This window comes from Mytilus edulis, chromosome 1, assembly GCF_963676685.1.
Source record: "Mytilus edulis chromosome 1, xbMytEdul2.2, whole genome shotgun sequence".
NCBI classification, from domain to species: domain Eukaryota; kingdom Metazoa; phylum Mollusca; class Bivalvia; order Mytilida; family Mytilidae; genus Mytilus; species Mytilus edulis.
Genome location: NC_092344.1, coordinates 93,111,588 through 93,136,868, shown reverse-complemented (window position 1 = coordinate 93,136,868; position 25,281 = coordinate 93,111,588). Strand labels below are relative to the sequence as shown.

At 32.0% G+C, this 25,281-nt stretch overlaps 3 protein-coding genes across 3 annotated transcripts in view; 1 reads left to right on the top strand and 2 right to left on the bottom strand.

Moving 5' to 3' along the window:
- Positions 1-311: 311 nt before the first annotated feature.
- LOC139495153 (plexin domain-containing protein 2-like) lies at positions 312-15,119 on the bottom strand. Its single transcript, XM_071283336.1, has 14 exons — positions 14,899-15,119; positions 14,258-14,358; positions 13,096-13,218; positions 12,534-12,603; positions 11,319-11,444; positions 10,784-10,837; positions 8,481-8,545; positions 7,508-7,592; positions 6,801-6,899; positions 5,817-5,959; positions 4,774-4,851; positions 4,572-4,608; positions 967-1,094; positions 312-579 (listed from the first exon to the last, which is right to left on the bottom strand). Exons 1-14 carry the CDS (start codon positions 14,936-14,938, stop codon positions 457-459), a joined length of 1,272 nt encoding a protein of 423 aa, XP_071139437.1. The 5' UTR covers positions 14,939-15,119; the 3' UTR covers positions 312-456.
- Positions 15,120-18,842: 3,723 nt separating this feature from the next.
- Positions 18,843-20,438, top strand: LOC139490795 (uncharacterized). Its single transcript, XM_071277859.1, has 2 exons — positions 18,843-19,072; positions 19,706-20,438. The coding sequence occupies exons 1-2, from the start codon at positions 18,843-18,845 to the stop codon at positions 20,436-20,438; spliced, it is 963 nt and encodes a 320-aa protein (XP_071133960.1).
- Positions 20,439-21,953: 1,515 nt separating this feature from the next.
- The window catches only part of LOC139495145 (plexin domain-containing protein 2-like), a 32,245-nt gene continuing 28,917 nt past the window's right edge, over positions 21,954-25,281 (bottom strand). The window contains exons 13-14 of the mRNA XM_071283326.1: positions 23,346-23,476; positions 21,954-22,830 (exon numbers count right to left, since the gene is read on the bottom strand). Of these exons, the coding sequence (XP_071139427.1) occupies positions 22,711-22,830; positions 23,346-23,476 (251 nt within the window). The 3' untranslated portion in view covers positions 21,954-22,710. The remainder of the gene's footprint in view (positions 22,831-23,345; positions 23,477-25,281) is intronic.

Sequence of the window (25,281 nt, the reverse complement as noted above, 5' to 3'; positions counted from 1 at the left end):
TCCAAGAGCTCTGCTCGATATGTTTTACTATCGGATGAGGGTTGTAACAAAGTGCCATATCCGAAACAACACAAAATAGAATAGTAACAATGATCGTTAATCAGCTGTGCATTTCGGAAGAATAACTCTAGAGGGACGACAAAATAAAATCCTTTGCGAATCTAGATTGCCAAAAGCGTTAAAGGCTGAATTCAAGAAATTAATAAAAAGGAGAGTCGAACCTGTTTAAATATCACACTAATGAGCCATCTTGTTTCTACGTTTCATTTCGAAAAATTCCATGAAAGAACCAACATAATACACGACACAAATTGCTTATTCATTTATCTATTGTGATTGCATTTTTAAACAAATACAATATTATGTTTCATTTGTTTGTATTTCCATATAAACAATGCTACTAGAAACATGTTATATTGAAAGTACACAAAACACCTTTATTTCCATACAATTGTTTTAAGCATTGCTAGTATTTTCGTGAGCCTCATACTTAGATTTTATGCACACGCTATCTTCTTTGGATGAGTTCTTGAAAAAAGATATCTCAGATATTTTTTCTTTTATCCTCCGTGGAGAATTCTAAAATAAAAGTAAGAAAACAGAAAAATACAATAATAAAAAACAGAAATATTCAAAGACATTACAAATCTAGTAGTTCTATGTAAAAGCAACAATTTTAAATCGATGAAAATATTTAAAGGGAACGAATTTTCTAGGGTATTTTTGTAACTACTGTGACCTATAGTCAATAGTTGTGTAATCAATATCAAGCAGTTGCATCTTAATTTGCCACGCTGTATAGTTGCTATTATTTCTTCTGTTAGTATTGCCATGTGTAATTACGCTTTTTTCGTATATCTTATCAATTCCAATACACAATCCAAATGAAAAGAATGAACATGGAATGAAAGTACGATTGGATGTAATATTTGGATATCAAAACATAAATTGAAATTAGAACTTTACCTCAATCAACCATATACCAGATCTGGTATTAGGATGTGTACGTGCATAGTATATCCAAACACCAAGTAAGACAAGCATAATCACCACGAATATTGCGATTGGTATAGCTACTACTGCAGAATCGGAACCTGAAGAAGTAAAACAGAAGTAAGTTACAGATAATCTGTCAAATAAGTGATTATATTTAAAAACAAATTCTGACTTCTTTTTTTCTATTTATTATCTTTTATACAGTGATATTTACCATACAGGTTGTGTTTGTTCTGTTTAAGGGGCTCGAGGGTCTAAATCATTTTTTTTTTATTTAATATAAGATTTCGCTATTTTTTTCTATAATTGAACTTTATATTATACCTAATAGAAAAATAAAATAAAAAGAGGGGTCACCGATCATTTACGCTCACAATCTGCCTTCGAAAGAGGCATACATTTTTGTAAAGGTACTTTTTTTCTGTTGAACTAATAGGAGAAAAAGAAGTAATATCGAAATAAAAAAAAGAACTTAATTATGCCCGCGTCACACTGTCCCGATTTTTACGCCGATGGCAACACGATAATGGAAATTTTCAAAATCGGGACTGATCGTATCCAGATCGGGCTATTCGTAGTGCCATCTTTAACCATCGTAGAACCATCGGTCACTTTTTCTAGCCTTCGGGGACAACTTCGGGAAGGGTTCTAAATTTTTTAACATGTTAAAAAATCCCCGAAGGTGCGTCCGATGTTGAGGGTTCGTATTGAGTTCGTATCACCATCCTCATTATCGTAATGTCACCGGGAATGCATCTTTGCACATCGTATTGCATTCGTGTTTCCATCATTTCCATCGGGCAGTTTTGACATTACGATGTCTACACGAATGAATCACGAAGATACCCGAAGGTCTTACGATGGCAACACGACTTCGTGAAGACCTCGTAATCCCGTCGTGTTGCCATCGAATAAAAGTACGAAGGTGACAAGATGGAACTACGACGGCAATAAATCCAGCTAAATGTAAGTTAATTTTCGCGTTAAAATACATTTAAAGTGCCATGCGCGATATGTACTGGTCAGTCTAATATGACAGTTAAGAAAGACGTTCACAAAACATAGAGCTTATATCATATGATTCTATGAGAACAAGAAAGGCGACAGCGTTGTTTCTATTAATTCAAATGGAACAAGAAGAGCAGCTATTACAGGCTCAGGATTTACTTTTATGCCCGCGTCACACTGTCCCGATTTTTATATACGATGGACACCCGAATGCGAAAATTGTAAGTTCGTACGAAGTTGGTCCCGATCTCGTTAAAATACCAAAAAGTGACCGAAGAAAGTACGATGAATAACGAAGTCTATTACGATGGTACCGAAATTATATACGATAGCAAAAGATAGACATACGAAGGTTAACCGAAGACGGGTATTTAAGCTTCATATCTCAGCCGAAGCCTACACGATGGATCACGAAGGCTACACGATGGATTACGAAGGCTACACGATGGATTATGTAGGCTACACGATGGATTACGATGATGGCGCGATGGCCATACGATGTCTAAAAGATACGAACAGAATTTCGACAACATATCGTTTCTGTACAAGTCTGCCATGCATGGCGGGAAATCGATCTTTTTGTCTAATTCTTATAAAACTTAGGTTTATTATCCCCTCGCCTACTACATGTAAGTTGCGTGTATATAAAATTGTTATTGACACTCTAGACCCAAAATGCTCAAAACTTGGTATGGTGTTACTCGTTAAGAATATCTTAAGCGCTATTGACTTTAAAATTCAAAGGTCGAGGTCACAGTGGCAGTTGTAATACAAGGCAATATAACCCTTGTGGACACTCTAAAACCAATATGCTTCAAAAGATTTTAACTACATTTGGTATATTGTTCCTCCTTGTAATGATCTGACATTTTTTACGTTCAAGGCCAAATGTCAAGGTCATGCAGAAATAGCATAATACACAGGAATTGGTTGCTCATTTTTTTTACCTGCTGGTTCTAAAGACAATATTAAAGGTATTTCCAGTTACTGAATATTTTGTTTGATTTCTAGAAAAATAGTTTATGTATCAAATATGCATATTCAATTTACCATTTTCTGCATGTGTATATACAAATATAGTGTCCATATTTGTCCCCAATATGTTACATACGAGGATATGCCACGCTCGGCATTGCCTTGTTTGAACTGTAAAATGTGTGCACTAGTCTGAATAATCACCCATAATTATGCCCATGTTTACTGATCTATCTTAAAGGTAAGGTAATGGGTTCGTTGGTCCCTTTTATTCAAAAAGAGCTCTTTCCAGGAGAATATCATAATAATATAGACAAAAGGAAGGATGTTGGGAAAGCAACAAATGCGGCAAAATATGACATATAGAAAACAAAATGTTTATGGAGTAAACATTCATGTGACAACAACTCAGATTATACATAAAAAATAATCAGAATAATGAAGAAAAAGTTGGTTTCCCTATATACGTGTACCTGCAGTGTTGGTGTACGAGGCGCGTTATTCATCGTACTTTCTTCGGTCACTTTTTGGTATTTTAACGAGATCGGGACCAACTTCGTACGAACTTACAATTTTCGCATTCGGGTGTCGATCGTATATAAAAATCGGGACAGTGTGACGCGGGCATTGCAGAAATCGCTTAAATTTTACAATTATTTAGTTAATGTATAGCTTATTTGAAAACAATAATAAAAAATATAGGTCACCGATGAGTAAAAAACGATATTTTAATTTAAATGCAAAAAAAAAATTAGCATTTTTGCACCAAAGGGAGATAATTTGGAGCTTTTTTCAATGATATAAACATTTTAAAAGTCATCTGGGGCCAAACCAATCAATTTGTTTGGTTAATTTTTGTATCATATCATAAAGTAACAGCTAATAGTGTTATAAATAAAATATGTTATGAAAAAACAAATGTTTAATTTTTTGCTGAAATTTTTGTACCCGCGAGCCTCATTAAGTCCGTTTTTATTTTATGCAAATGAAATCAATAATTTTGACTTTCAAAAAAATCTTCAAATGTTTTTCCTGTATACGTGAAAGTCAGGTTTGAAACACAAGTTGGACAAAAGGAATTCATGATCATGTATGTTTTAATTCGTTGTGAAGGTGTGGTTCTTTAATTTTGTATTATTATGTTATTTTGTGATATTTCATTGTTACTTCACTTTTTTATAAAGCCTCATCGGCTTGTTTTTATTTCATTTTAGTGTACTTTTTAATGCATATAGTACCATTGTCATTTAGTTACTGAAATTATTGTGTAAATTGTCAGACCATAGATGAAACCTATGGTATTAAACTATACAATTAATTGCAGGTTACTTATATGATTTTTTTCTCTATGAAATGAAAGCCTTTCATTTTGTTCGATTTTACATGTACATGTATTTCATGCATAAATATTTGTTTAATTTCATGTATGCGTTATCATTAAATATTCCTTATGCCGCTTCAATGTCGAGCGTATAAACAAAATCAGAATTGACATCAACTGAATTCAGAAAATATGACGTCTAGTTAAAAACATTCATCATGTGATTTTTTTTTATCACGTGGCAAGTTAAAAAAATAATCACCAAACTTACTTTCACTGGAACGAACTGCATCACTTTGGGGTTGTTTCTAAAAACAGAGCAGATGAAATGTATATTTTGTCAAATGATGTTACTTTGTCAAGACATGTTAATTTTGAAGAACAAAATTGAAATCATTTAAAGATATGGTATTACCAGCTATATATAAGCAAACAAACAGGTTTCAGCGAATAAAATAAATTAATCAAATTACCCGTGGTGCTGCTGTTGTTGTCTGTAGCATTCTCGTAGTTGTTGGCGGAATCATACATTTATCCAATGTATCAAAGCCCTAGGTCATATAAATTTAAAGTAAATAGTTACAAGAATAACATTACGAATACATCTGAGATATAATAAACAATCAACAACAAAAATATATACATCATGGATGAAACCTTTCATAAATACTTTTTATTTTAATTAAATAGTATGTTGAATCTTCATACAATCCTAAATATTATTTTGTCTTTTTATTCTTATCTTAAGCAGCATTGTCAAACCAATAGTGTAGCTACCTTCCTGAGCTTTTAATTTTTCTTTCATATTATGTTCCATTTCAATATCCTTATTTTCTACTTCTGTAGCGCACGAATGGTTATATAGCAATATTATATGTTATGAACTGAGCAAGACTTTCAACGAATTCGTTATCGCCGTGAGGACAATAACGGATGTCATATTTCCGAATTATTTGAGATCACCCCAGTTTTTGGTGAGGTTCCTGATATTCAGTATGACGGGTTTATTTATTTGTCTTCTGTCTTTCGTCCTGTAATGATAATGCCATTCGGGATATGTCTTTGGTATTAACTGCCACGGTTTCATTCTACCATCTGTTGCGATTTTTGTACAAATCTGTCTGATTGGTTGAAAGCATATTAGAAAACGAACTCTCCTTCCTCTTTATAGCACCCAAATCATTGTACTTTTATCAGTTGGTGTGTTTGGAAAACAATGTCTACTGCAAAGAAGTTATCATAATACACACCTACCCTTTATATGGAAAACATTCAACTTGGAATGTAAACAAGGTTGTAGTAAGATATGTGTTCTCTCTGTCTGAATCCCGACCCCAAACAGTGTTCAATTCGTATGTTTTCCAGTATTGATTTTATGTGCAGATCATGATGATTTTGCTTCATTTCTATCATTATCCAATCAGACAGTTTATTTCTAAATAAAATCTGTATTGCTCTTTATCAAAAAAATCATTGACACTTCAGTGTTAAACTACCAGTGATTTTGGCAACTTACATTATTCACACAGCCATTATTTTCCCATGCCTGCATATGCCTGTCTATTCCATCAGAACACCTTGATACTGCATGGCACCAAGAACAATTAAACCCAATATTCAATGATGTACAATCTTCACATGTTCTGGCTTGATTACAAGCTGAAAGGTGATTTACATAAAAACAAAGAACAATTTTTATAAGTCATTTAGATAGAAATAATCAAATGTAAGTACAATGCCTCTCTCAATTTCAAAAGAGTTATAGATATAGGGTGTTATTTAATTATGTTTTCACTATATTTTTCTGTATCCAAACTTTAGTTTTAGCTTTAAATATTAATTTAGAGTGCTAACTACGCGACATTGACGACATTGCTTTTATCGATAGCCGTATAGAATTTTGCCCAATAAAAAATAAAAATAGTAATTTTCTGTGTCTAAAGCGTTTGTCTGACAACTTTACATTTATACTTTTAGATTTATAAAAAGAGACTACCAAGTTCAATCTTAATGAAAATACACAGTTTTTATCATATAAACAAATATTTTCTCATAAATTTCACATTTTTACTGATGATATTGTAGAAGTAAAAAAAACCCGTTTTTTAAATATCCTAAAGATATACAATACATAGAGAGAAAAAAGTGCAAAATAGGAAAAAGGAAAACTTTTTGCGAGAAGTTGACAACTGTAATAAAAGATTAGAAAGCCCAATCATGATACATATTTCTTCTTTGTAGCGATATTACTTGCATTGAATTATAGATGAGTACAAATTTACCAAAGGGTGCTTGATTAAGGGAAAATAACAAACAGTCTTAATCGACTTGAAGGTTGCATCATCATTGCAAATAAAGACTAATAGGGGTGGTTTTACATGGTAAACATAACAGAACAGTTCCTTCTACAAACCATGTACCCTATGCACAAATGAGACATAGAGGAACGCGGAGATCAATCAAATGCGTATTATATAATAGTGAAATATTTCTGACTCACTCGGTAAAGGATACAAAACAACAGCAGTGTTATCACTAAGGTCTGTCACATTTAGTTTTATATCATGGTATTTAACTATATATCTGATGTATCCTCCAACTGAAATAAAAAGTAAAATAACAAAAATATCAAAATCCGTAATTAAACCGCAATTATTTTTATCAGCTCTCTAAACATAAGTTTTATCAAAAATATGATGGTACCTGATATTTTTGAAGTTTTATATAAAAACACTCAGCATTATATAGTCATTAAATATAATTTGTATAAACGTTTAAAACACCATTTGGGTTCATTAAAGTTTAGTTTTGTTTTATCAAAATGGATTTATTACTTTAGATCACATTTGAACAACAGTTGGCTCTCGTTTATAAATAATATATAAGCCTTGTATCTTTGATATGTTTAAAAGTAAAGATATTTACCTCTTCAGTCGCGATTTGAATCAAGTGAATATTTATTATATTCCTTTCTATGAATACCTTTTGTAAGAATAACAATGAATCTCTATCAATTGAAATGGCAGTGTAAAATCTACAACTCTTTATAATGTTAATCGGGTTTGTGTTTCAAATAATAATAGACAACTGTAATATATGCACTGTTCTATTTAAAATGATCAAAACACATGATGACGATTAACGCGACTTTTAATCAATGTATCGTTGTTATTTTCCACATATGCATACAGCATTCCAAATACTCACAAAAATATACGCGATCGTAGTAGTAAGCGTCTGATATACCAACTTTAACCGGCCACTCCTGACCAGAAATATTGGTGTCTGGAACCTGTAATAGGAATGTATTTTTGTTTGACCTACGACATTGATCTTGACTCCAATCATTTTGTTAAATATTTTGCAATTAGATACATATATAATCAAAATATATCATTATTACAAAATTGTAAAAAGGTAAGCATTGTGAAACATCCAGAGACTCTCTTTTAGAGTATAAAAGATTTGAATAAATAATAATAAAAAAAATAAACCATCAATTACGTTCTAAACCAATAACATCTTAATTCCTCTTTAATTCATTTTACCTGCATATATCAAAGCATTTTTTGTACACTTGAGACTAGACTTCAAAATGGAGTAAAAACTACTTGAGATATCTATATTGATAATATAAACATCATAGATACATGTATCAAGATTGATTTTTTTTACTCCAGACGCGCATTTCTTGTACATAAAACTCAACTAAATGCAGTTACAGACCATGCAAAAAATCCCGACACTTACTCAACAAAACCCACTGTCAAAGAATCAATACCTTTATTGTAAAGGTTGGTCTCATTAACACAGTGTGTACTTCAATTCGAAAAAAAAACATCACAATTCACTGCAAATTTCAGAAGAAACTTACACAAGTTGGAGTGTTATGTATCTTTGCTAGAAGTGAATACTGCCACTGCAATGTTCACTACAGCCTCCAAACAGCTTGACAAAACAAACTCAGTTAGTATAATGAAAATGAAAAATAAGGGATAAACATGTAACAGAAATTCCGAAAGCTTTTGACAAACGGAAGTTTGTATTCAAGAATATGCGGTATCTGTATTGTAAAGTGTTTAGACACAGATTTTCAGTAGGATTTTAGGGTTTTGCTTTGAACATATATAAAAATATACAACACAACAAATGTTATTTGATGTTTCCTAAATATACTTACTGACTTATAAGCTAATAATATTGTACCATTTTCAAAAAGTGTGGCCTGGTAGGTGTAGGCCCCTTCTATGAAGAAAAAACATGTTTGAAATATTATTAACATAAGATCCATTGTTTTTTACAAAATTGTGTTATTAGAATTGAATGCAGAATGTGTAAGTTTTACGCTATAGTGTTTATGTTTACAGTATATATGATGAAAAATAACATCTTAATGCTGATAATTTATTGACAAAACTGGTCTAATTGGTAGCAATTCCAATTGATTTAACCCTTATTCACATGATTTGATGGTGACACATGCGCACAATTTAAAATCAGCTTTAATTTATCATGCATGTCTACCGACACTTCTCTTAAAGTCATACGATTCTTGAAATGTAACAACAAGATGAATATATTTTGCATACTAGATGAGCTTAACTTTTAGACAACACGTAAAAACAGAATTAGTTTTAAAAGAAAATGGTCCATAAAAAATGTCGACATCAATTGAAGAAAGTTGATTAGAACCAATGGACGAACAAAATATTTGATTGCAATTTATATGCTATGCATCTATATAAATGTACAGTAAGTGCACACAAAACATGGTTAATATATACACATGGAAAAAAGTATTGCAACACCAAATTGAAATTGAAATTAAAGAAACGCTCTTTATTTTTTTGTGATATAATTTGGTAAAATAGAACTAGTAAAACATTATTTACGTATCACATGAGTTTAATCAATAGATATCGACTCGATAAGTTTTTATCTGCACATGCAGCTACTGTACCCGTAAACAGCAAAACAGATGTTTTCATCCTCATTGTTTTCAACACTTTAAATAACCAAGTTTTTAAAGTTATGTGATTGACACCTTGTAATGGGTCCTTGACAACTCTTAAATGCAGTAAGATGGCAGATTATCAGCATAAGAGAAGCAGGGATGTCGCTGTAACAACTGCACGTATTGTTGGTCATCACCATTCCACTATAAGTCGTTTTGAGAAAAAAATCAGTCAATAAACCCTGTTAAAGACCTTTCAAGATAATGGAGACCCCTATACCATTTGCTAGGGAAAATCAAGCATAATGAAGGTTGGTCAGAAGGAAACCCATTGCATACAAGACAATCCTAAAAAGAGAGTGGTGGCCATACAGGAGCCTTTTAACAAGAACTGTTCGAGATCGACTCATCGCTACTGGTTATCGTGCGACAAGACCATTTCGGAGACCTTTGCTAACGAACAGACACACAGTTTTCCGTATCATACGTAGTGCAGAGCTCGCCATAGTTGGAAATTAGCATCGTGGAGGAAGATCCAATGTTCAAATGGAATTCGGTTCATGTTCCTTGGCCCAATTGTAGCCCGGATTTGAACCATATCGAGCATATTTGGGACACTATTGGGCAGAAAGTGCGCGAAAGGACACCCCAGTTCAAACACATCATGAAATAAACAATGCCCTTCATCAGAAATGGTTGCTGCTACATTTGCAACACATTAGTCGATTTATGGCAGGAATCAGAAGACGTTAAGATGCGGTTATCCGTTTGAATGGAGGCTGCGCACAAAGTACTTATTCTTTGGCGTATAACGAACAACCATGATGTGAACAGTCATCTGAACATTAATTTTGAAATGTCTGACATTGTAAAGTTCGACTACAGTAAAAGTTGTAAAATGCATTTTTTTGTACAAAAAACACTTGATTTTGTTATTAAAATTGTGGTTATATAAATCATTTTTTCCAAACATATTTTGTTCGTTTCAATGCCAATGTTAACATAAACTATGTTTCAATAATAGTATACATATATTTTATTATATTTCATCCAAAAAAAGAGGCTGATTTTTCAAGTTTTAAAAAATAAAGGTGTTGCAATACTTTTTTCCATGTGTATATATACGCATACAGTGGTTAGCTAATTTCTTAAATACCAAATTCACCAGACGCTCTAATCAAAGTTCTTTAAAGTTTTTTTTTCTATAAAAATGTATTTGTTTACATATCTAACAAAAGGTGTCATTGAATAAATAAAATAGTTCCGTTATTTAAAAGTTATAAATCGATTGAGAGAAAACATTCATTGGAACAAAAATAAAAGATAAAAGTGTTAAGGTTTTGATTTTTCCCTACGATATAAATGTTAATCGCTCGCCCATCCTTAACTTAAGATACAAACAGATAAAAAAAACAAAAAAAAAAAAACAAACAATCATGTCAATTAGAGACACATACATATATATGTATATAAATCACAATGTTTCATGTGAATTTAGTAATATGTTTAATATGTGCCCAAATACGTACTTTCAGATTGGTCATTTAGTTTAACATTTCTCCATTCTACAACAAAACTGTGTTCTACAAATATAACATTGAAAGATTAAGTAAAATATCAATGAAGACTAAAATCAATTTCAATCTTTGTCGTACATGATTAAAGAACAAAAAGAACTCTGAATAAACTGAAGGTATAACAGGTTTTTGAAATAAGTACATGTATATGATCCTACCGAAACCCATTTATTATTTATTCATTCATTATCACGAAATTCTTTATCCGCTGAAACAAATGTTATTTATTATCATGATGATCTGTTAAAATAGCCGTACAACCTACACCTAAAGGAAAATGGACAACAAACATTGCAAAATTCAACGTTTAATTCTGCATTTTTGAGACATTTTGAAATATATTATACAAGTAATGTACTTATATAACTTTAAACATGATCTGGCAACTGACATTAAGCTTTCCCTTATTGTTCTGGAATAATTCATTTTCATTTAGTTTATAATTTTAGAATGTTATCAATTGGCCTGTGTACGTCAGCTAACTTACCATCGTCTTTGTACAGAATGTGCGAGTCATTTCCAATAGTATCAAAGTTACCCATTAACGGTGCAATATAATGGGTAAAAGTCCAGTCTAAATCAGGGTGGGTAAAATTACTCATATAAAGAAATCCTGGAATTAAATAAATTGTGAATAAAACTGATTAGAGTATGGATGCATTTGAAAACTTCGCTGCAGGGTTATAATGTTGTAACTACCACATCATCAGAAAAAGTCTTAAACAAGAATACGATGCTATTATTAAAGACGTAGGATTGGCGGCACTATAAAGTGTCTTTAAACTTGCGTTTCATTCGTTTGATATGTATAAGTTTTTTAATTTTCTATTCGTTTAATATGTATGAGCTTTTCAATTTTTCATTTGTTTGATATGTAAAAAGCTTTTCATTTTTCTTTTCGATTCAGGACATTTTGTTTTGTCTCGTTTATTTTGGAAAAAAACCGTCAGATTTACTGAACATTGAATAAAGCAATAATCAGAACAACAAATAAATGTTTTACTTTGAAATATGTTTTTTTGTGAAATATATATCTTGTGTCTTATTTATAATCGTATCATTATTCGTTCTAATAGGAACTCTTTTAGGCAGAACTCATCTTCCTTTCTGTGTTGATTGTCACGATTAATAAGAAGGGTAAACATAGTGTCATCCGGACCAAATTGTTTGAGAATCTTGTCTTAATTCTATTTATTGATTGATAGTATTAAGTTGTTTTGATATTAGTATAAATGTGATAAGACGAATAATGTTGATTCATCTGAGCAAAATTATCAATATTAGCTATTGCTATTAAAACTTGTCGTCGATCGAATTCTGCCATTTTTTACCTTCATATTTCACATTTTTATATTCCTGTACTGTTTTTTGTGTTACTGTATCAAATCGTTTTATTATGTACAGTCATTAGTATTCGATTGTTTGACGACACGATTTTATATCATGAGGTGAATTCATTTTCAACTATATTTAAGTAACTGCGAGCATATTCTTTGGTATATATGGTATTGTATATAATTGTGTTGTTTATATTTGTGTAATTGTTTTCTATTATATCTATTCCGTGATGCAATATCTTCGATGATCTATGTAATCTCATCCTTTCAAGACGTGGGTTGATATAGTCTTGGTCATCCAGACGCTGCATATGCATATGTGTTCGCACTAAGGATGATTACTCTGGTAATGTAGACCGTCTTACCTTGTGTTGTGATTGCAAATCTATTCATCAGGTGCCCATAAAAGGGAAATTGAAATGACACTGTAACAAACTGAAAAGAAATCAAAACTTTTGATTAAAAAACAAATATATTTTTATACGAAAGCCTTTTGGTTATTCGAACTGCTGTCAGAACTTGAATTTTGAAAAATTTCCACTTAAATTTTTAAATGTTACATTAATACCGTCTATAAATCCTATAGTAACAACCTATAATTAAAAGTTTCAATTAAATGAGTAAAAAGTAAAATCACAAACATACTGAACTCCGAGGAAAATTAAAAAAGAAAGTCCCCAATCAAATGGCAAAATCAAAAGTTCAAACACATCAAATGAATGGATAACAACTGTCATATTCCTGACTTGGTACAGGCATGTGCGTTTAAACAATATTTCTTCGAAACGTTCTGGTTGCAAATGATGTGAATAAAGGTTTTGTTTCTAACAAAATGATAGTGCATAATTATTAATAATAAAGCGAATAAAACAGTTGAGACTTCAGAACCTTGACACTTAAATTTTATACATTTAATATTTATATTACCGAATATCGAAGATGATGGTCATTGGATAGAGTATGTTTCGTGTGCCCTTCCAACTCATTCCAGTAGGCTCCATCTGGATCAGATATAATTCTAGATGTGTAGTAATCATGGTTGTCTGTTATCTAAATGAAAATTTATTTACAGCTTAGTTTATTTGCAATATTGGTTGTGAAATTCATTTGATTATTATTCTTCATATCACTGAAAACATACAACTTAAGTAAAAACAATCCTGCTTAAATGGATATTCACACAAATACTAGAAAAACAGAGAGAAGAAAACAGATTAATAAGTGATTAATTCATATTTCAATTTATTCCATACATCACAAAAAAGAAAGGTTTTGATAGGGATAATAAAATGCTTATAGCTAATAATCAAAAGTACCAGGATTATAATTTAGTACGCCAATAACAAAACGATTTATTTGATAATTGTCAATATATCATACTTTAGAATTTATCCTTCAAAACCAAAATGTTAATTTCGATAGTTGATTTAGGATATGACCTTCTGTACCAACGCGCATACATCACACACTTAAGACGTATATTTAATTTGCAAAAACAATGCTGTTTTTATATAGAATGAAATTCAAAACAGTGTGGCTGTGGCCATTGATTGACACATTATATTCATCCATTGACTGGGACAATTTACGTGAACGTTTGTCTGTAACGACCACTGTTTACGACGTACCTACGATAGACATTTAAACTGTGGGGTCACCAAAGGTTTCTTAACGCCTTTAATTATAAAATAATTCGAAAAAATCATCAAGAATAACCTTTAACATCGTGTTATTTCTGAGTAATTTTTGGAATTACTTTATTAAGGTGTTGAGAACCTTTGGTGACCCCATAGTTTAAGTGTCTTTAAAAAGTACATAATGAGCAGTGGTCGTTACATACAAACTTTCACCTAAATTGTCCCAGTCAATGGATGGATTTAATGTGTCAATCAATGGCCACGCTCCAGAATCAATCTTGTTCTGTCTTTTGTCGGAACCATATCAGATGGATCTGTACAAAGAACAGTTGTGTGTTGCAATTTACAGCATATTTTGTAGTCGCAAGTAAACGAAAGCAAGCAGCATAATTATTTGAGTACTTAGACAGCAGAAATGACCAAAGAAATAAGAGTGGTTTTTTTTCATTTACCGTTGTTTCGTTGTCTGGAGGTGCACTTTGTCTTTTGACAATGTCATGCTCCTTGTATACAACCTGTCCATGTTCCTGTTTTATTGACAAAACACCCGATACTGTAATAAAAATAACACTGTTTTTTAATTGGAATTCTTCCAAGAATTTAAATACTCCTTTCAATAAATGAAAAATGACCTGTTTAAGTTTTAATGGCATGTAAATAAACATTCTAAATGCACTGATGTAAGACTATGTTGTTACCATATGTATTTCACTCGTCTCTGTTGAACTTATTTCTTCCCAAGTTTTTTTTATGTAGCATGTATATTACCATTTTTTATATGCTAGGCTTACTTTTTTCAGTGGTTGTTACGAATAATCGTAAGTAAAATATATTATCAATTAATATGAATTGATTTGGTTGTTAAACTTTCAGTAATGAACAAGCAGTGAATACTGCGAATACACCAAAAACACGGTAATAATCAATCGATCTCAAAAAATAGCTTTTGTAAAGAAATGGACACGAAATAGTTTTTTTTTAGCATTTGAAAATAACATAGGGACTGGTTTTTTTTTCAACAGCTTTGTTAAAAATAATATGTCCTGTTTCAGAATAAATATAGTATTATATCGCAAAGTTGCTGTATACTTACATGCTATAACATAATATATATAAAACAAAAGGTACTCCATATGTCATGCACAGCTTATAATAATATGTTTGGTATGCCTGTCATTAAGTATTCACAATAGAAACCATTTCATATAATACTTCCTAGTCTAAAAAATAAATCTGTGGAACGCATCAATAGATTTTATTTACGTTCATATACGGGTATTGCGTATTATATATGGACACACAATTTTTAAAGTCAATTATATTCTTCCTGTTTTAAATAGGTAAATAACAAAGACACGAGGACATACAAATACATATATCAAATGCATCAATTATTCTTGTTTAATTAGTTTTAATGCAATTATAATATGTTATGCCAGTAACGTGTGATGTTTTTGAAAAGAGAATAAAGCAGCAGACAACTGTCAATTGCGTGTTGTTACTTATTTAAAAAAAAAAAAGAATCTTACACTTTTAAATTTGCTATTTAAAAATACATTTATCCCCATTTTGAATGATGTTTTAAAGTTATTTATATAGCTATTCATATTATTTGAATAATAATTAGATTAAGACATATATCCACTTGTAACAGATATCAATATTTTTCAATTGTATACTTAATATAATTCAACCCCTTTTATTCGCACTTTTTACAAAACAAGAAAGACAAATCTAAGACGGTGTGAATTAGACAACTCTCCGCCACAGAAAAAAGTTACATAGAAGTTTAGCAACTATAGATAGAAAATGTAACAATACGGTCTATAACGACAAGCAAGAGCAATTCCCGCATAAAAATCTATAAAAGTCCTTGAAATGACTAATTTAAAACAATCCAAACACGAAAACCTGATGTATGTACAAAACAATAAACTAAAAACAAATATGATTATGAACAACAAATGACAACAACTGATTTACCGGAATCTGACTTAAGATAAACTTTCACATACAAAATTTGGCGAGATTAAACATGTTTGCCAACCCTGCCCTTACCTTAAAGTGAGATAACAGCAAAAAATAAGAACACATGCCAGAGGGACATTCAAACTCAAAGTAGAAAATAAACTGACAACGCCATGGCTAGAAAATTAAAAATCTGACAAACAAACGTTTACCAAACACAACATAGAAAACGTCAAACCAAGCAACACGAACCCCACTAAAAAAAAGGATGAACTGGGTAGCAGCAACATTCTATCAACGAAATCATGACAGGAAATACGAGCCCTGGCATATCTTATCAGCTGGGATATATTCTCCGTATGCATTGCTTCAAAGAAATTGAAAGTGCACAATTGGGAAGATGAAATAATAGTTTTTCGTCGTAAAGTTTTATCTTCAACTGACCCTCATTGCCAATGTCTAGATGTAAGTCATTCCATGAGGCATACTTTGACCATTCTTTTATATAAAACTAAGGTAAGGCAAGTGTTTTGCAACAAGTTTGTGTTTAAGGATTGATGAAGCATGGGTATTAATAGACCCATTCAGCTTCTTAATTGTGATTTGTATTAAAAACTCCATAGTCCTAATCCATTTGAAAATATATTCTACATCTTCTTTCTCGTGTTTAGCTCATTACCTGAATTAAGCCTAAACTGAATCCGTCAGTATTATGACGTCCTATACAGACTGATCTTTAAAATAGAGAGGCATTCTCGAATGAATTGATATTTTCCTGTAGTCCTTGAGAATAGTTTTTTCATTGCCAATTATACCACATCCCTTCATTTTTTATTTGCATCTGGCGGGGTTGAATAGAAAGTAAAATCACAAAAATACTGAACTTAGAGGAAGATCAATTGGGAAAGTCCATAATCACATGGCAAAATCAAATAACAAAACGCATCAAAAACGAATGGACAAGAACTGTCATATTCCTGACTTGGTACAGGCATTTTCAAATGTAGAAAATGGTGGATTAAACCTGGTTCTATAGCGCTAACCCTCTCACTTTAATGACAGTCTCATCAATTTCCGATATTTTTACATTGATGCGTTAAATAAACAGACACAATAAATAAAATAGTCAAAATATGGGTACATCAGTCATCATCGTTTAACAATTTTAAAAGGAACAATTTAACAGAACACAAAAACATCTACTATCTACGAACACATTTATTGATTTGAGTGTCTGACGTCAGAAAATTTTATACGTCACATAAATTTGTCGTTCAATGTGCGTACAAACAATTATAAAATTTTAATGGGAATGTTAGCATACAGGGTTAAAAAATCAAAAGTATGTAAGAATAAATTTAAGAAATAGACCGAGATTTAAACTAGTCCAAAAGTTATATGTAGAATTTATAAGAATCCAAAAATAGTTAATACCACTACGCGATTGAATGGTTTTGACGTTTGTGGTTTAACGTATATTGTAATTCATAATAGAAATATATCATAATGACATATAATAGAACAATATCATATTGACAGGATCTTTTAAAGTACAGAGTCACGTTATAAGAACAAAAGAAATACAAAAAGTCGCGAATACAAAACAAACCACAAAAAAATGAAAGCCAATACAAACACATTGACGAGATGTATAAGTACCGAGCCACGTGAAACGGATATCACATGAAACCATTCAACAGTAAAAGTAATATTAATAATAGAACAAAGACAAATGAAAGAACTATAAAAAATGGAAAACAACACGTTTTATAATTTATTGCGTCCGAAGCGTTGTTAAGATGATAAACAACATCAGTACGCAGAATCTATACATCAAGACCATCGTGTATTATTTGAGAATTTGATACGGAATATTTATCAACAAGGTCTTGGTACCTTCCGATGAACTTTTTTAGAAAAAGAACGAGACGTTCTTTGACATACCCCTGTTTCATCAACTTTCTACTCAGACACTGATGACGTTTTACAAAGTCTGAGTAGGAGCTGCAAGCTCTTGAATATCGAATAAGTTGGGAAATATATATCCCATATGCAGGTGAAGTTGGTATATTGCTACTAAGGTGGGGGAAATTTATAATTTCAAAATTAAAATCGTCTCGTTTGTCATAGATTCTGGTACTGAGATGACTGTGTAAGTCAAATTCGAGATATAAGTCTAAAAATGAGGCGGAGGAAGCCGTGTCTGTTGTTTCTTTAATCTCTAGTTCTGGGGGATATATCGATTGTTAGAATAGTTCTCAACCAATCAATACTACTCCTTCCCCCAAAAAGTAACTTGATTCGTTATGTTAAATATATTTAAAAACACAATAAAATTAAATATTTACGCATAGCACTATGTACATGCAGTAGTGTTTTAATATCAACGTTTACAGTACATATTTAAAAACAAACAACTGAAACCTGGATACATCTCATATAGGTATACTAAATCCGGTAAAAAATAAACATATTTATTTGTAATATTATAACGCGTGATGGTTACATGTCCTTTTATTATCATTAAGAATACGTGACTTCAGTCTTGTACTTTTACAGTTTTATGAAGTTTTTACATGACATCATATTGGAATATTAAACCATTCAACAATTTGTCACCCAAGTTTATTTTAAGTATGTGTTTACGATTCTTCATATATCATGGATCTACACCTTAGAAAGTTGCCTTGAAGTCGATTTATTTGAAATGGATGAAAAACGGTCGCGATTATGTATTAACCCTTGCAAAGCAGTCAAATAAAAACATTTTCTTTTTTTTTTGGTAATACTTATACGTTGATATATTAAGAAAACTAAAATGATCTTTAAATCAATTTGCGAGGTGCAATCCGAAATTTACAGTCACCTATATATCCTTGTGTTGGAAATCACGCACAGAAGAGAACGTTAACGTAACGCGGTATTATTGTATATCCAACGTTGTGTACTTATGACGTTATCTTGTACTTCAGTCATCAATACAAATTCATACAGTTTAGACGTCTTTGTTATATTACATGCAGTTTTAGTAAAACCACTTTACGATATTGGTACCCTGACCAGAAGAAGATGACTTCAAAGCTGAAATCTATACGAGCGGGACACAGAAGCGAAGTTTCTAGGATTTTAAGAAGATTTGAGGAGAGAAGTGAAACAGAAGAAAAACCGGAAGAGGACGAGTTGGAAACAATTTTGGATACATTAAAGGAAAAGCAAGATATTCTGAAGGATTTGGATAAGAAAATTTTAGATAGTGTACAAGAGGAGGATATAGAGCAAGAGATACTTGACACAGATGAGTATAAATTTAATTTAGAGACGAAAATACGCAAAATTCGTAAATTTATTCAAGCTCAAACATCAAATTTAAATGCAGCCGCTAGAAGTTTTTCGCCGCACAATGAGACACTGCAACCCATTCACAATGTTGGCCCCGTATATAACATAAGAGATGACTCACAAAATACTGGACTCAATTTTACGACTTTACGTTCAAATTCAAGCGTCAATAGCAGCAACTTTCACAAACTACCGAAATTGAATTTACCTACATTTGATGGAAACGTACTAGAATGGCAATCCTTTTGGGATTCTTTTGATTCAGCTATTCACAACAACAACACTCTAACCGACGTTCAAAAGTTTAATTACCTAAAGTCTTTACTAGAGGGAGAAGCGTCATATACAATTGCCGGATTTGCTCTTACGCACACAAACTACAACAAAGCTATTGAACTCATACATGAAAGATTCGGACAAAAGCATAAGATAATCCAGTCGTACATGCAGGCATTATTAGACATACCCGCACCAAAGAATACGCTTTCACAACTAAGAAGTTACTATGACAGCGACAACATACGTAGCATCAGCGAAAGAAATTGATAGGCTAACTTCATCACCAACACTCCAAGCAACATTGAATATTCAAGGGACAGAGTGGAAGTTACGAAGCGAGCGCCTTGGTATGGCGGTTTCTGGGAAAGACTCATTGGACTAACAAAAAATTGTATCAAGAAAGTTTTAGGACGATCTTATGTGAGTTTAGATGTACTTAATACTACAGTAATCGAAGTAGAGGCAATTCTAAATGACCGCCCGTTGACATACATATCTACAGATCCGATAGACGAGGACCCACTGACTCCATCTCATTTATTATATGGAAGGCAAATCGTATCATTACCGTATCCTAGCAACCAACACGTCGATGAGAACCTTGTACAAGACTTTACGCATTCTTCCTCCAACAAACTGTATACAGTGCAATGCCAGATAATTAAGCATTTCTGGTGTAGATGGAAGAAGGAATATTTAACCGCTTTACGTGAATTTCATCGCATCAACGGTAATAATGAACAGGATATCAAAGTTGGTGACATTGTTCAAATATACGATGAAACTCCGAGGATTAATTGGCAACTAGCTATTATAAAAGAACTTGTTTTTGGACAAGATGGACTCATACGGTCAGTTATGTTGAGGACAAAAAACGGAATAACATCAAGGCCAATAAAGAAACTTTACCCTTTGGAAATAAGTACGAATGAAGTCAATATATGTGACACAAAGGAACAGGACAATGATTCGAACACACGGAAAGATCGCAAGGCAAAACGTGTAGCAGTAGAACGAATCAGGACTTGGACTACAGGGAGAACTTGAACAGAAAATCGAACGTTAATTCAAAGTGACACTATATTATGAAAAGTGGTAAAAGTTTTTAATTTATGATGGACTTTAAAGTTAATTTCATATTTATAATTTTAACAAAGAGACTTTAATTATTTTACAAGTTTTATATTTTCACTTTTCGTGGGCCGGAGAATGTTGGAAATCACGCACAGAAGAGAACGTTAACGTAACGCGGTATTATTGTATATCCAACGTTGTGTACTTATGACGTTATCTTGTACTTCAGTCATCAATACAAATTCATACAGTTTAGACGTCTTTGTTATATTACATGCAGTTTTAGTAAAACCACTTTACGATACCTTGCATCCAGGTCTTTTTGACTCTAGTAGGTAGTTGTTTCATTGACAAGTAAACCATATCTACCTATTTTTGTATCAGAACCTTGAATAAAGCTATTTCTTTCTATTCTGGTCTGTAAAAATTTGATTTGATACAAACAAAATTTTCCTGTATCTACCATCGACTTTTTGAAAGAAAATATTTACCTATTTAAAAAAAAAAATGCTTATATGGTCTGAATACGAAAATGGTCGGGCTCATTATGTATATATATCAAGAGTTGGTTGACCGTTATGAAATAACCGTTTCACAAATGATATCGGATATGTTCCTTACGTCGTTACTTCATCCCCTTCCCTTTCAGGAATGTGACCTACCGAATTAGACTATTTACCGGATTTGTTTTCACATAAGCAAAACGTCGGGTGCCACATGTGGAGCAGGATCTGCTTACCTTTCCGGAGCACCTGAGATCACCCCTAGTTTTTTGTGGGGTTCGTGGTGTTAATTCTTTGGTTGTACTATTGTTTGTCTGTTTGTCTTTTTTCAATTTTAGCCAAAATGGCGTTGTCAGTTTATTTTCGATTTATGAGTTTGACTGTCCCTCTGGTATCCTTCGTCCCTCTTTTACACACCAAATGAGTATATTTATAGAATCATATTCAAAACAGTGTAGCTGTGGCCATTGATTGACGACCTTAATTTATCCCATTGCCTGGGGCAGATTAGGTGAACGTTTGTCTGTAACGACCGCTGCTCACTATGTACTTGTTAAAGACACTTAAACTGTGGGGTCACAAAAGGTTCTCAACACCTAAATAAAGTAATTAGAAAACTAATCAGGAATAACACGATGTTTTGATTTGTATCAATAATATAAATCAAAACATAAAGTTATTCCTGAATAATTTTTCGAATTATTTTAATATTAAAGGCGTTAAGAACCTTTGGTGACCCACAGCTTAAATTCTATAATAAGTAAGTAGTGAGCAGTGGTCGTTACAGACAAACGTTCACATAATCTGCCCCAGTCAATGGGATAATTTAAGGTTGTCAATCAATGGCCACAGCTACACTGTTTTGAATATGATTCTTTGTTCCAAATACTCATATGGTCGGCAAAATATATTTATAAATATATATATATACGTAAGATATATTGCTTACATCGAACTTAAAATATTAAAGTAAATGTAAGGTTAATAAGATATTTGCATCTATTTATTTGAATTAAAATATACTGCAAACAATTGGTTGTCATCAATATCACATATTAAAGAAATAGGTTAACATCCTTGTATTGATAAACGATTTTTTGTCATACTATTGCTCAAAAGGCTTTCTACCCATTTAAAATTAAAATGAACTTTTAACTCATACGAGCAATAATAGATACTAAGACTGTTTCCAAATATATCTTAATAATCATGTATTTCTGTTAGACGACGAAAATCGCTTTCTTGTCAAATATTAGTACCTTGCGTGGTGTTTTTGAAATAGCGAAAACAAATAAAGAACTCACAGCTATCCTTCGTTTTTCATCGTCTGTTTCTGATGACAACATAAACAGTAACGATTTAAGAAATAATAAAAGAAAAAAAAAGATACTTTTCAGTGCAGCTTCATAAAATACATCTTCTACTTAGCAACAGAATTTCCTACAAAACACACACTGGTCACAACGAGAGTTTACCGGTTACTTTCACACTAACAGTTCGTTGTATATTTAGATATATCCTCTTTTCTGATAATCTCGTCTTTGTTCATAACAGGTGGAGAACACTATGTGAAAACAATGATCCTTTTTAAATATCTGACCATTACTCCAAAATGTGTTCTACACAGATTGATAGTCTCTCCACTGTCAAAAATCTTGTTATATAAATATATTTCCTGATTTATTTATGTGTATATAACCAATTCTTTGTTGTTGTTTTTTAAACAATATTTGATAATTTCATCATAATGTACTGCTATCGCTCTGAACTTCATACTTCGAATGAATATTACTATTATCTTCTTTTGAATCTTTGAAAAAAGATGTTCCAGAAAATCTCTCTTTTATCTTTCGTGGAGAATGCTAAAATCAAATTCAATAAAAAAATAAAAAATAAAACATAAGATCAAATCTTTCGTACCAGTGTTGGTTAATTTCAAACAAATTGTTTTACAATTTAACGGTGAATGGGGACAATAATTTAAAGCAACAAAATACTAAAATGAGACTCGACCGTGGTTTTTCTTTGATTTATTAAGAGCTTTAGGAACTTTATGTATCTTAATAAGGTATTTCTAAATCACAATAGGTTGGAAATTTAAGTAATAAGATCAATAAAAAGGATAACGTTAACTAAAACTAGACCAACATGAACATTCAATCATAAGTCAATATTCTTTGATTGAATTTGCTTTAAATGATGTTTTAGAATTCTAATAAAGCAAATTAACAATATTTTTCAACACATATTGATTAATTATGTCATTTATTATTCAACTATAATTGACAATTGTTCAGATTTACATATGTAATTACATATGTTTTGTTCAATTTTTCATATATTTACTTCTGAAAAAAATCAAGACTTAAATTCATACCTCAATCAGCCATATTCCCGATCTTGTGTTTGGATGTGTCCGCGCATAAATTATCCAAGCACCACATAAAATCAAAATAACCACCAAAGCAATTACAAGGGGTACAACAATAGCAGTTTCCGCTTTAGAATCTAAAAGGTAATTGCAGTTTGTTAATAGTTAAAAGTAAAATCACAAAAATACTGAACGCAGAGGAAAATCAATTCGGAAAGTCTATCATCACATGGAAAAATCAAATAACAAAACGCATCAAAAGAGAATGGACAAGAACTGTCATATTCCTGACTTGGTACAGGCATTTTCAAATGTAGAAAATAGAGGATTGGACCTGGTTTTATAGCTAGCTAAACCTCTCACGTGTATGACAGTCGCATCAAATTCTGTTTCTTTGTATCTGTTTATTTAAGTCCTTCTTTGTTAGCTGTTGTATAGAATCTAAAAGGTAATTGCAGTTTGTTAATAGTTAAAAGTAAAATCACAAAAATACTGAACGCAGAGGAAAATCAATTCGGAAAGTCTATCATCACATGGAAAAATCAAATAACAAAACGCATCAAAAGAGAATGGACAAGAACTGTCATATTCCTGACTTGGATATTCCCGTGCTTGCATTTCCTATCATGATTTTCTTGATAGAGGTTTGCTGCTCACAAGGAAGCTATTAAACCAAGAGTTCCAAATGGTGAAGTTGAAATCATCCCTTCGTAAATTTTACGGACGCCATCACGAGTTGGTTGACCGTTATGGAATAACCGTTTCACAAATGATATCGGATATGTTCCTTACGTCGTAACTACAATCCCCTTCCCTTTCATGAATATGACCTACCGAATTAGACTATTTACCGGATTTGTAATCACTTAAGCAACACGACGGGTGCCACATGTGGAGCAGGATCTGCTTACCCTTCCGGAGCACCTGAGATCACCCCTAGTTTTTGGTGGGGTTCGTGTTGTTTATTCTTTAGTTTTCTATGTTGTGTCGTGTGTACTATTGTTTTTCTGTTTGTCTTTTTTATTTTTAGCCATGGCGTTGTCAGTTTGTTTTAGATTTATGAGTTTGACTGTCCCTTTGGTATCTTTCGTCCCTCTTTTGTTAATATTACAATGTATAATGAGTTGAGCCCTTTTCAACTGATTGTTATATTTTGTTCTTATGTTGTATTATTTTATCACGGAGCCAGTTTATGTGGAAGGTCTGACACCAACAAACATGTTAAACATGTTTTGTGTGTGCATGTCCTTAGTCCTTATATTGTAGTTTAATGGTTGTTGTTGATTCAAGTCTGTCATATTTGGTTTTAGTAAATTGATTTGTAATAAAGTATGCCATTAGTTTTTCCAATTGAATTGTTTCATTTATTTCATGTCACGGCTTTTTACTATACGGTAGAGGTTTCTCTGATTGTTGAAGGCCGTACGGTTGCATATAATTTCTAACACCAACGTCATATGACGTTGGTGGATAGATGTCTCATTTGCAATCATACGACATCTCCATAATAGCGGTTATGGCAAATAAAAAGTAAATTAACAAAAAATACCATAGTCGGAGGAATTTCAAAACGGACAAATCCTTATCAAATGCAAAAATCGAAAGCTCAAACACATCAAACAAACGGATTTCAATTGTCATTATCCTGATATTAAACAGGCATCATTCGTTGAGAAAATGGTAATTTAAACCGGGTGCAAACTAAATCTCTCACTTGTATAACAGTCGCGTAATATTTCATTACCTTGACAACAGACATAATAGGTCAAAATATCGAGAGAAAAAAGTGGTACAGCAGTCTACATTGTGCTATTATCTTAATCCCTTTAGAACAAACCAATAAAGGCAACAGTATTATATCGTTGTTCAAAATTCATAATTCGATTTAAGAAGACAAATCCGGTTACAAACTAAAACCGAGTGAAACACATTAACTATAAGA